General features: G+C 46.0%; 1 protein-coding gene across 1 annotated transcript in view; it reads right to left on the bottom strand.

The window, feature by feature from the left end:
- Positions 1-8,318, bottom strand: part of LG02H10orf67 (linkage group 02 C10orf67 homolog) — a 94,601-nt gene extending 86,283 nt beyond the window's left edge. Inside the window, 2 exon segments of the mRNA XM_074324840.1 lie at positions 7,655-7,848; positions 8,082-8,318. Coding sequence (XP_074180941.1) covers positions 7,655-7,848; positions 8,082-8,318 — 431 coding nt within the window.
- Positions 8,319-12,880: the final 4,562 nt, after the last annotated feature.

Here is a 12,880-nt window from a genome sequence, read left to right on the forward strand (position 1 = left end):
CTCCTGGGGCTCCAAGACTCTCAGGGAATCCATGTGGTCAGTTATTTTCTTTTTTTTTTTTTTCTCCCTTTCTTCTGCCTCTCGCCCCCCCACTCCAGTTCAAGCTGTTGTTTCTCAGTCTAGTTGTGTAGGACAGCTCCCTGGCCTATGCTGGTATTATGAGCCTTGCGCTATCTTCCTTTAAGCCAGGCATTGAAAAGATTTGCAAAAATGTAAAAAATGCCCCTAGACTCATCAAAGCTTTTGTTCTGAAAAATAGTTTTTCTTTAAAATGTGTTATTTATATTAACACAGAATTTGTTTACTATTATTTTAAATGAATTTCTCCTTTTAGATTTCTAATATAGTAACTACAAATAGATATAACGTAAACTAAAGCTCTTTGAGGTCCCCATTAAGTTTTAAGACTATAAAGAGGTCCTGAAAACAAAACCTTGAGAAGTGCTTCTTTACCACTGAACTGTATCTCATTTTCAAACTTGAGTCCTAAAAAATCTGAGCAAGCCAGGAGCAAGTATTTGTGAACGCCTTCTACAGGCCTTTGATGACAGGCATCTCCAACAACAACAAAAAGGCCGATATTCTGGATGCAGCCTCTCTTTTTAAGGCTGATCAAACTTACCACAACTATCACTTTCTAAAATGTCAGCCAGAAAAGAAAGCCATAAAAGCCCAAGTAGAATTACTAGACTTTTCAGGGCCACCTCCGAAGACAGAGTGTCTGTGTTTCTCTCCTCCCTTGTCTGCCGACCAGCTAGAGCAGGCCCTGATGTGGGGCACGCTATGGAAACACCCCTATTTTTTACTTCCTGGCAGAGCCTCAGATTTATCTCCCACAGAACTCAGGGGAGGGTGATCATATTCCCAGTGCCTTGGGGAACTCCTGTGTGGTCTCACACCATCCTGGTGATCCCATTCTTCTGGGCAGATGTCTTAGGGGTGGGCATGGAACTTGGTTCTGGTGAGTAGCACCTGAGGAAAGGTCTGTTGGGGACTGTGGGAGTTTTTTACACTACTTCACGGGGCACGAGGGGCGAGGTTTCCTCTGTGACTCTGGATATTGCCATGTGTGGAAGTGGTGAGAACTGTCACAGACATCTGGTGACCACAAGAGGGGCCAACCAGAGGGGCAAGGCCAGGACATAGATGATGAGTTTTTTAAAAGATGGAAGTAATTTTGAATGATGACTTTGTTTAGCCATTGACTCAACCACCTCTGAAACCTGTCATGCCTCTGGTCTACCTGTATCATCATATAATTAATGCACCATATAATTGGTGAGAGTTTCTGTCAACCATAGTTGAAAGCATCCTAACTGATATTCTAGCTATGTGATGTTTCATAAATTCCTTAACCTTTCTGTGCCTTAGTTTCCTCTTATGCAAAATAAAAGCTCCTATTTCATAGGATTAGTGTGTTAATACTTAGAAGTACTTTGAATTGTGCATGTCACATAGTAAGCCTTCAAGAAATGTTACCTGTTACCGGTGCTATGACACCAGTGGTAGTTACAGATTATCAGCACCATGTTTTAAAATATCACAATTTTTTCATGTTTGGAGAAAACTATTAAAGCATAGCAATATTCAACTAAGAAAGGCTATGTTTAAATTTTGAAAACTTTTTACTATTCAAAATAATGATTTGTAATTAATTCCACTAAATTTTCAACTAATCTTTCCCATATTCATCAAATATACTGATGACAGACCTCATTAACAGTACTATCTGGGTGGTGAGGGAGCATAAATAATGTATTATACTCCTCAATTTCATTAAAATTTCTGGTGTTTCCCACAGAAAATTGTATTTTAGATTTGGTCTAATTCATTGCAGAAGGCTATCTTTTCTCACTAACACAATATTGTTGGGAGAGACAATCCCTGCACATTCTTTCTGGACATGCCAACAATGTAAAGCCCTGAGCATGCTCTCCGCAGGCCATGCTTCAGATTTGTGTTTAATGAGCACCCTTGAAAGATGAGGTAACATTTTCTACCTGCCAAAACAAAATGGCTGTTGTGGCCGTGGTCTTCCCTTTACCAAGGCTGGCCTGGCTGCAGCAAGCACTGAGCACCTAATCAGTGCACAGCAGAGATCAATACCGAATCCCTAATACAGCAGTATTAACCAGCGGGGATAGCCAGCCCCCCAGTGGCATATTGATAACATTGACAGTTTGAGACAGACATATATTCTGGATGCAGATTTGCATCCCCCGACCACAATGCATCTGCCAGAACCACCATCCATTGATTTACAGAATGCCTTACCCAACATTAAGACATTGTGCACAGCATGACTCCTGATCGAGGTACTCACTTCACAGCAAAAGCAGTGTAGCCACGGGCTCATGCCCATGGAAATGACTGGTCTTACCACATGGCCCATCATCAAGTAGTGGCCGGCCTAATGGACCAGTAAAATAGCTTAGTGAAGATTTAGTTATAGCAGTTGAGAAACAAATCCGTGCAGGGATGCAGTCCTGTCTTATGGGATGCAGTGTGTGCTTTGAATCAGTAGTCGTGCTCTCTCTACCACAGCTATAGGCCGGGGAATCAAGGATAGGAGTAGAGCGGCTCCTCTGGTGATTACATCTAATGACCCACTCCTGAAATGACTGCTTCCTGCCCCAACACCTTTATAATCTGCTGGTTTGGGGGTGTTAGTGCCCAACGGGAGAATGCTTCCTCCCAGAAACACTGAACCAAAGGCTGAGAAAGGAGTCATTCTACTGGTGAGGTGATTGTTTCTGATCCCCAAGGGGAAAGTGGGTTGTTGGTATACAATGGAGTCAGGGAAACTATGTTTGGAACCCAGGAGAGTCTTGGAAGGGGGGCTCTTAGCATTTCCATGCTAAAGGAGAGCCGAGTTTGCCAGCCCAAAATATGCCTCTTGGGAAGAAATGGCCATTTGTAAGGGTGTCTCCCTCTCTGTACCAGGAAGAGAAGGGTGACTCAGTCTCATCAATAGAGAAGGCTCAGGCTTGAATCTGTGTAACAATCATACTGTGCTTTGTCTGATAACCTCCTATAGGTGGCTTTCCCCCCACCTCCCAATATCTTTTCTCTTTAGCTGGATATGGTATTTAAGGTGGTGGCTTGGGCCATTTCGAGGGTTACTCAGTTTTCCTGGGTATCTCCCATGTATACAGGAGGTGTATGTGTTATTGAACTTGTTTTCCTCCTGTTAATCTGTCTTTTATTACAGGGGACCCTCAGCCAAGAACCCAGAATGCTAAAGGGAAAATTATGTTTCCTCCCCTACAATGGTGAAGATTGATAGAAAAATATAGCAACCAAAAAAAAAAAAAAAATTTAAATAAGTAAATAAATAAAAGCATGACTTTTGAGGACTCAGGACCTTCTGGAATGACTTGGATCTCCAAGCTAGGTAAAGAACCTATATGCATCTTTCAGCATTTCTTGGCCACTTGACAGCCATCCCCATGGACCAGCTCTGGCCAGCACCCCGTGGCAAGTTTCTCTGCCACCAAACAAATCCTCTCTTAAGAGGTTTTAATTTCAGCTTTTGGTGGGGTAGGGGTTTCTAAATTCTTAGGTCCTTCCTTCTTTACTCTTTTATTGCCCTTGGGTGATGGGGTCACAGCTACATTCTTCATTTGCTCTTACAATACTGCTTAAGTCTTCTTACTGCCTTTTACTGGTTAAAAATCTGTGTTAATGTTTAACAAGCAACAGGAAATATTCCCTGTTTAAATACTGATAAGGTTTCTGCCTCCTGTCTGGACCCTCAGTGCTGCTACATCAATATAATAAATACAAACAGCCACCTAAACTTAACCTGTTTCTTTATACCTATAATACAGCACATTTTACAGCCCTCAGTGATTCACCCTTCCAATCTAGAAATGCAATCCTTTACCTCCCCAGTACCAAGGGGTTCCTTTTTATAATTCAACTTCATTTTTCATTAAGAACATGTATGTTCTTTCTTTTCTTTCCATATTAAGCAAAAAAAGTCTATTGTGGGTGGTAGGTTTGTGGAATGTGGATAGTTCATACTACAAATATATCATGTTATATGTCAATTATATCTCAATAAAACTTGAAAACAATACATTAAAAAGTGCAAAAAACAATACCACCCAAAACATATTTTCAGGATATGCTCTTAAAACATGGAATAATATTTTCAGTTATTCTTTCTGGTGCCATAATATTATAATATTACAATATAATATTTTTAAATCAGGTTCAAAAATTTTATAGCTAGCTCCTTTAAAGTGGCTGAAAATAATATTAGTGCCTATTGAGTGCTTAACTTGTCCCATGTGCTTTGTTAAGATATATGCATCAACACACACATTTTCCCCTCAGGTTATTCTCCCAATTATCTCATAAAAAAGATACTAGCTTTCTTGTTGTGAAGATGGGGAAACTGAGGTTCAAAGAGAGTAAATAACTCATCTAACATCATATGCCTGAAGTGAGTTTCTTATTCTCCATCCCTGGGGAGAACAAGCCCATGACTTTAAGGTCCTTTGAGTCCTAACTTACTGTACGACTGATTTGGAAAGATATGGCTTATTTAGAATATAAGTGAAACATGAAGGTTCATTCTTCAGTTTCCCATCAAATCCCAATGTCTCTAATTTTAGATGAAAACCCCACTGCCTAGAATGGAAACCCACATCACAAACAAATTTAGCTAAGTGGTTCCTACACAGTCCTTATTTATAGTCTCTAAATAATAGCATGGTTGTTATGCATAAAATAGTCTTGGAAAGATAACAATTATGGTTTTTACTAAACTAGATACAAAACTAATGTGTTATTTATTCTAGAAAACAGATCAATGAAGATTTACTAATAGAATGCAATGACATTTCTTGCTGAACCCTAGAATAGCCTATCCTAATAAGTGTTCATTAATGAATGAGTCAAAGAAAATGACATTAGGTATGCTAAGTTTTCACTATGGTATACTGCTCAATTTTAAATAGGGAAACCATTGCTTCCCATTTCCCTCTTCAAAGAACACACACAACTTCCATATGCACCAAGTCTCAAAGAGACTTTTCTTCGTACACTCATTTCCTTAGGTGATCTCACCAAGTCTCCCAGCTCTAGATCCATCTTTGTACCAATTACTGCCAAGTTGATATAGCCAGCCTAGACCTCCCTTTTGAACTCCAGACTTAAAGGGTAGCAGAATATGGCACCCCAAAATATGCCTCTTTGGCATAAGGATTATTTTGAGAAACTGCAGACACAAGAGAAGCTCTGAAAACAGAGTAGAAGTTTTCCTTTTGTACGAGAAATTTATATTTATAAAGAAAATTTCCATTTGTAAAGGTCTCCTCTGTACCCAAAAGATGACTAAATCACAGGATAAACTGACTTAAATCTGCAATAACAAACCTTATCCTTGTTTACTCTGCTTTTCTTTGTAGCCTTCCACAACTGGTTTCCCCCGACACCCACCCCCACACCCTTCTTTTGTTGTTAGCTGGATATGGTATTTAAAGTGGTGGATGCAGCCATTTCAGAGAGAGAGAGTTTTCCTGGGTACCTCCCATGTATACAGGAGGTATACATGTTATTAAACTTCTGTTTTTCTCCTGTTAATCTGTCCTTTATTAAGGGGGCAGGGGTTTTAGGGTCTCAGCCAAGAACCTAGAACAGTTAAGGGAAAATTATTTTCCTCCCCTATATCCCCTAACTTGTTTCCCTGTTTCAGCCCTGATCCTCATTATAATCTACTATTAAAACATCAGCCAGAGACATCCTGTTGAATGATGAATCAGATCATGTCATTCCTCTCCTCCAGTCCCTTTGTGACTTCCCATCTGTGCTAATGTGATTTATAATAAGAAATATACATTTTGGTCTTCCCATTTCACAGCTTGGGAAAACTTTTGAGCCCTTATCCTACGGGATCTGACGTTATCTCCTGGTAGATAGTGTCAGAATTGAGTTAAATTGTAGGACACCCAGTCAGTGTCTACTAAGAATTTGGAGAATTGCTCAGTAGTGTTAAAAAAACATGTCATCTATCGAAGTCAAAGCTGAAGTCCGTACAGTGATCTAGGTCTCATACCACCTGGCACCATCCCCTTACCTCTGATCTCATCTCCACTGCTCTTCCCTCTCATTCTGCTCCAGACACACTGGTCTCCTTCCTGGTCCTGGGACACCCAGGCCCACTCCTTTCCGTTTCTTGTTCTCTGCCTGGAACACTCTCTGTCCCCTGATATATCCACATGACTCCCTTTCAAGCCAGTGGTCTTCACCCCAATGTCATCTTGGCCAAGCCTTCCTTGATCACAGTATCTAACATTACACTCCATACATGATTCCCGCTGCTCCCTCCTACTCTGTTTATTTCTTTAGCACTTACTACTATCTAACTTACTTACTATATAGTTTGCCTGTTTGTCATTGGTTTCCTGACTGGAATGTAGACTTCACAAAGGTGAGACTTTTGTCCATTGGTACACTGCTGCCTCCCCAATGCCTACCTCTGCCTTAATGCCAGGATTGCAGTCAGTACTCTAGTCTCTCCTACTCAAACACTCGTACCAGGGCACCAACACAGTCCCCCTAGCACTGTGGGTGAAAAGAAATGCACATGTGCATCAGTGGTTCCTTTGCTCAGGCACCATGTGCTCACTGAGCACCTGGTACTGTCAGTCTGTTCACTGAGCCCAGCGGGTGAGTTTTGTTGGAGAACTAACTACCTGCCACAGAATGCCAAGGAATCCAGGGCAGGAAGTCATTCCTATCAGTAAACAACTAGAACAGGTTAGACACTGTGTGTCTATGGTGCTTACCACGCTCCTGCCAATATGTGCCTTTCATAACTGCCAATAAACCAGGTCCTGTGTGTACACTGATGCATTTTAACAAACGCACCCACTTAATACAGTTGAGCTGGGGAGATTGAGCTCAGTGGGCAGCACAGTCTCACTGGGTCAGCCCCCACCGCTGGGCTAGGACAGCTGTGGTCCCTTCTCTCTCTGGAGCTGCCTCAGTGACAGGGGCTTGCCTTTACACCAGGCCACCTGGCACATGAGGCCCCTCGTCTTAGAGAATTGCAAGTGCTCTCATAGAAGCTAACCTACTGCTGGTCACCTACCGATTTTAAAAAGGTTTTCAAAAAGACAAATTTATTTTTCGAGAAACATCAGGTCTACATTATCCAAATAAAATTGAGGCAGAGGGGACACAGAATTAGTACAAAAGGTAGAAACTGTAAAAAAGGATCAAGGAATAACAAATGGTACCATGTACTATATAGGTGGGTACGGCACTCTTCTAAACATGTTAACCAGAATACCTCATTAAATATTCACTCTGAGGTAGGCACTATTCATCATCATCATCATGGCTGTTTTCCAGTGAGGTAACTGAGACTCAGAGAAGTTAAGTAACTTGCCCAACTCATGGATGGGCCCTGTAAGAGGGTCGTCAGGATTTGAACCCAGGCAGTCTGGCTCCAGAGTCCGTGTTCTTGATGTACAGTAATACATTTAAGAAATCAAAACAGCAGCACTGTGGCTGGGAGCGCGGGGCCGGAAAGCGGTGGAGAGGGGCCTGGTGGCGCAGGAAAGGGGCGCAGGGAGCCGCGGGCGGAACCCAGCGGGAGGGAAGGCGACGCCACGCGGGGCGCTGCAGCTCGCGTGGTCACCTGGGGCAGGTCTGGAATTGTTCAATAGCGGACTCGAGATTCTCGAGGATCTTCCGGCATTCCTCGCTCTGGAGCTCGTTGTCCGAGCTCTCCATCGGAGCCCCGGACATGGCCGCGCGGCCGTGCACCTCAGTGGAGATTTGGGCTGGAAGGAATCGGAGTCCAGAAGCCAGCGTCCGTTGCCATGGCGACTCCTAGGAAACCAGCGGGGCGGGAGAATCCAAGGGTTGGCGGCGCTGCCAGGAGCTAGGGGACCGCTGGGCGGGCTCTAGAATCCCGAGTGAGGTTTCCACTGCACGCCCCACTCAGGGCTTCTCGACAAGGCGCTCTCTTCCCTGCATGTCCACCAGCCAGACTGCGGTTGAAATGTCCCCATAAAGCTGGACCCCTGTACATATCTGCAGCCTCCCGCCACGCCCCAATTTACCTTCTCTTCTCCTAAAGGTCTGCTCTCAGCTTCACCAGAGGCCCGCACACTTGGGGGGCGTGAATTCCTGAGCTGCTTTCTTTCTACAATACCCGTGGCTCTGTGGCCCTCGCTTTCTGTGCTCGTGGCCTTCCACCCTATGCTAAAGGTCACTCTCAAGGAGGACAAGAAATAGTGCACCCATCCAGTAACCATGCTCACGATGTCATGAGCCCAAAGCTCTCAGAGCAATGCCATAATAAGAAGGAAGCAGGCAACCTGATGAATTGCTAACATCTGCCGCTTGACCACAGATACAGGCGTTTGTGGACAAAAAAATTCTTTGCAGAGATTACACTGGCCTAGATACCTATTTAACATGAACTAAGGTCCAAACTAAGGTGTTAGGTTTTAAGCTATACTGTGCAGTGTGGAATTCATTTTTACTAAGTTTCTACAATAATAAGAGAAATTTTTGTTTTAAATATCTTTTTTTTTTTTAAGGGAAACAGGACTTTATTGGGGAACAGTGTGTACTTCCAGGCCTTTTTTCCAAGTCAAGTTGTTGTCCTTTCAGTCTTAGTTGTGGAGGGTGCAGCTCAGCTCCAAGTCCGGTTGCCATTTCTTGTTGCAGGGGGCGGAGCCCACCATCCCTTGTGGGACTCCAGGAATCGAACTGGCAACTTTGTGGTTGAGAGCCCACTGGCCCATGTGGGGATCGAACTGGCAGCCTTCGGAGTTAGGAGCATGGAGCTCTAACCACTTGAGCCACCGGCGGCCCAAGAGATTTCTTAATCATTGTGTGGGAGACCCTGCTTGCTGCGCCATTTGTCCTGCGAGGCCTCTAGTCCTGCTCCCCAAATAAGAACGCAGGATATGGCTAGACCAAAAAAGAACACCCACGGAGCCATAGAGAGGGGAGTCATACGACTATAGTCTCACTGGTGGCACTAGTCTCTGGAGTCACACGACCTGCAACCTGCTGTCTGCTTCTCTGTCTGCCAACCGACCGACTCACTGGACTCAACTCTCTCCCCTCGACTCACCAGCCAGTGTAGCCAGGGCAGTTATATCAGTGGCTAATTGGCTAACTGGTTACAGCTGACGGTCAATTACCCACAGCTGACGGCCATCTGCTACCCGAGTCAGCACCTCTCCACGTGAGGCCGAGAGCCTGGAAACTGCTCTCTGGGACTCTGTCCCCACACTCCACCCCTACAGGGTCTCACCTCACAATTTACGTGACAAGCATCTTCCACGAGGGTCCCTGCGCCATATTAGCCTACAGGCAACTATGGACGGAAAGAAACAGTAGTCTTGGGAACCAACAAATGGCAAATCCCTTCCATCTGGGAGGATACATGCTAGCTTTTTGTCCTGGGAAAGGAGGGTCGCTGCCACTGGCACCTTTCCTGGTTTGTGGTACCAGATCTTTATGGCATTGCTTGGGGTTCCTTGCGTAGTTTCAACATGTAACAGAACAGGGGACCCCATAATAGGCCATAGTGAGCGCACATAGGTTCCTCACAAAATCATCCCTGCATCGGGACCTCCGTATACTACAGTCACTTGCGGTGGCCACTCAGCCATCACCCCTGGTGTCACTTGCAAATCATGAGTCAAACCAGCCCCCCATGGGGCTATCAGGCCCAACCACCGACAGTGGGGGCTTTTAACCTGCCAGGGCCAAGTCCACTACATAGTGATATGTCCCCAGGAGGACAGTCAGACAATCCATTAAATCATGAATTGAAGGCACTGCTGCGTGCAAGGGTGGCATCACCTTATTTAACTACCTATAGTTCACGGTCATTCGCCAGGTCCCATCTGGCTTCTTGACAGGCCATACTGGGCAGTTAAAGGGACTGTGCATTGGCCTCACAATATGTGCCTTCTCCAATTCCAATATTGTACGACCAATCTCCTCCTGCCCTCCTGGCAGGCGGTACTGTCGCACTTTAACCACACGCCAGGGCTGTGGCAACACTTGAGGAGGGTGGTGAGCATGCCCGCGTGTCACCGCTTTCACCACCTGGATCCAGAGACGGAACTCTCCTACCGACGTCTGTAAGCTGAGGCCATGCAGCACGTCCACCCCTAGAATATACTCCAGAACGGGGGAGACATAAACCCTGTAGGTATGAGGGGGAAGCCTTCCTATACCCAGTGGTAACGAGACAGCTTTTACTGTCACAGTCTTTCCCCTGTAGCCATCAATGAAGATTGCTGGTCCGGGGAACAGTTCTGGGTTCCCATAAACAAGACTGCAGTCTGCTCCAGTGTCAACTAGGGCCAAAACCCTCTGCACATTAGAAGGGGACCAATGTATGGACAGTTCCACATGGGGCCTCCGGTCCCTGCTCGTCCCCTCTGACCGGGTACCTTGGCCCCACCCCTAATCAAACTGAAACGAGTAGGCCTCAGGTGGCCGCATGAAGTCCTGGAGGGACACAGGTCACGCTTTCCCAGACTTCTCCTTTAAACTTCTCCGGAATTGCTGTTCCAGATGCAACTGTTTCCAAAGTTCCAACAAGAGTGCAATGGGTTGTCAGTCTATTTTTTCCCGATCGACCCCTGCTTCCATGAGATCACGCCACATCTGTGCGCGTGTTACTCTCTGAGGCCCGCGACCTCGCCCCTTTACTTTTGATTTGGGCTTCCAGGTCTAGACTGCGTGGACCTCCTGTCTTAACTTCCTTCGCCTCCGGCTTTCAAAATCCCCTAGGGTGGCCATGGCAGTTGTAACTTCATGGATCTGTCGCCCCACATAGGGTGTAAGAATGGCAACCAAGGATCCAAAAGCACTCACAGGTGCAGTATCCAAAACCAGATCTCTCATACTGGCTGTAAAAAGCTCGTCATCTGGGCCCTGCATGTTAAAGTTAAAAATAGCATGTCTCATCCATTTCACGGATTATTTGCGTAAGTTCTGTATATGACTGCCATTGACTCACAGCGTCTGGCAGCTCGCCAGCCTGTCCCCATACGGTGCGTACCGCAGCAGTGAGCCACTCCATTAGAGTGTGGTTGCCCTGGTCGTGGGCCAACCTATGGCAGTTCTGTAACCTTTGTTGCAGGGACGGATGCACTGTCACAAAGGCTAGCTTTTCCATCTCGCCTGGGGAGCAGAGAATGCTGTCTGCTCCCTCATCCCATAAACGTAACAGCCAAGCCGAGACTGGCTCTCCAGGGCGCTGTCTGTATCGCCTCCCCAGCTCCTGCAACTCAGTAGGAGCGTAAGGGGTGTAGGTTGTGAACTCAGTCACAGCTGGGTTGCCGGCAGCAACGCCCCCGCCCCCCCCCCAGGGGCCCAAAGGTTGCTCACGTTTTACCCTTTGCTTCAAGATTGGCCGGGCTTGGGGGTTGGGAGCTACATTGTCTCCACTCGCTTCCTCCGTCTCTGCGTCAGAGTCTCCACTGTGGGGCCCCTCTTCTAACAGGCGGACCCGGGCTTCCAGTGCCTCCAACCAGGACACCTGGTCTGGCACCTGGTTGGAATCTTGTTTGCCGTGCCAGGCGTCCGATTGGGTGGAAGCCTCGTTGTAAGATGTCCGCAACCCTCGGAGCCTACAGCAGTAGCCTACCAAAGATGCCTGCTATGGCCAACAGGGCGGCATGCCATCCAGAGGCTCTAGAGAACCACCAATTCACTGAGGGGTCACGTCTCTCCCAGGCAGACTGCGCTCCCCGTCTCTGGCGCTGCTCCTCATGGGCTTCCCGAGACTGAGTTTTCACATGCACAGACTGCTCCACCATCCTTCGGAGAGTTTTGGCTGGCGCCATACCCTGCTCGCTGCGCCATTTGTCGTGCTGGAGACCCTGCTTGCTGCGCCATTTGTCGTGCAAGGCGGCCTTCGGGGCCTCTAGTCCCACTCCCCACATGAGAACACAGAGCCATAGGTAGGGGAGTCATACCACTATATTCTCACTGGCGGCTGGGTTGGAGACACAGGAAGCAGGAGCCACACTATCTACAACCTGCCATCCACTTCTCTGCCAAACAACCAACCCCACTTGCTAGGTGCAATCTGCCTCTCTGCAATCCGCGCTTGCTAGCTCAGCGACCACCTTCTTGCTAGCCCCCATTTTGCTGCTAACGTAGCCACAGCAGTTACACTAGTGGCCAATGGCTCACTGGTTACAGCTGACGGCCAGCTAGTCACAGCTGATGGCCATCCAATCACAGTTGATGGCCATTTACTACCTGAGACAGCACCTTTCCATGTGAGGCCGAGAGTCTGGAAACTGCACTCCTGGCTCTGTCCCCACAAGACCCAAATACCAAACAGAAATCATAACCAACCAAAACAATCTTCTCTGAAGTCTTGTTTTCCTTTGGAGAAATGAACAGAGGAGAAAAAGAGCTGCATTTACTCTATGGAGGTTTTTATTTTTAAAATCTACCTTTTAAGTCTACTTGGGAACATATTATTATGTAATAAAAACATATTTTAAGAAAGAAATGTATATATTTGTAATAAATTCTTAACTTAAAAGACTTTTTTTAAACCACAATGGATATAAAAATTTAAATATAAAGAGTAAAATTCCAAGTTAAAATAAAAAAAATCTGATCTGTTTAGGACCAGGCCAAGATAGTGAAAGCCTGTGAAAAGCTGTTGGCTATTTTACTAATGCAATTCTAAATGAATATTTTGAAACTGAAGAGGTAGACCTGTGGGGATAGAGTCCCAGAGAGCAGTTTCCAGGCTTTCAGCCTCACGTAGAAAGGTGCTGGCTCAGGTGGTGGATGGCTGTTGGCTGTGGCAAGTTGACCCTCAGCTGTTACCAGTTAGCCAGTTGGCCCCTGATGTGGCTGC

The sequence above is a fragment of the Rhinolophus sinicus genome, linkage group LG02 (genome assembly GCF_036562045.2).
Source record: "Rhinolophus sinicus isolate RSC01 linkage group LG02, ASM3656204v1, whole genome shotgun sequence".
Taxonomy (NCBI): domain Eukaryota; kingdom Metazoa; phylum Chordata; class Mammalia; order Chiroptera; family Rhinolophidae; genus Rhinolophus; species Rhinolophus sinicus.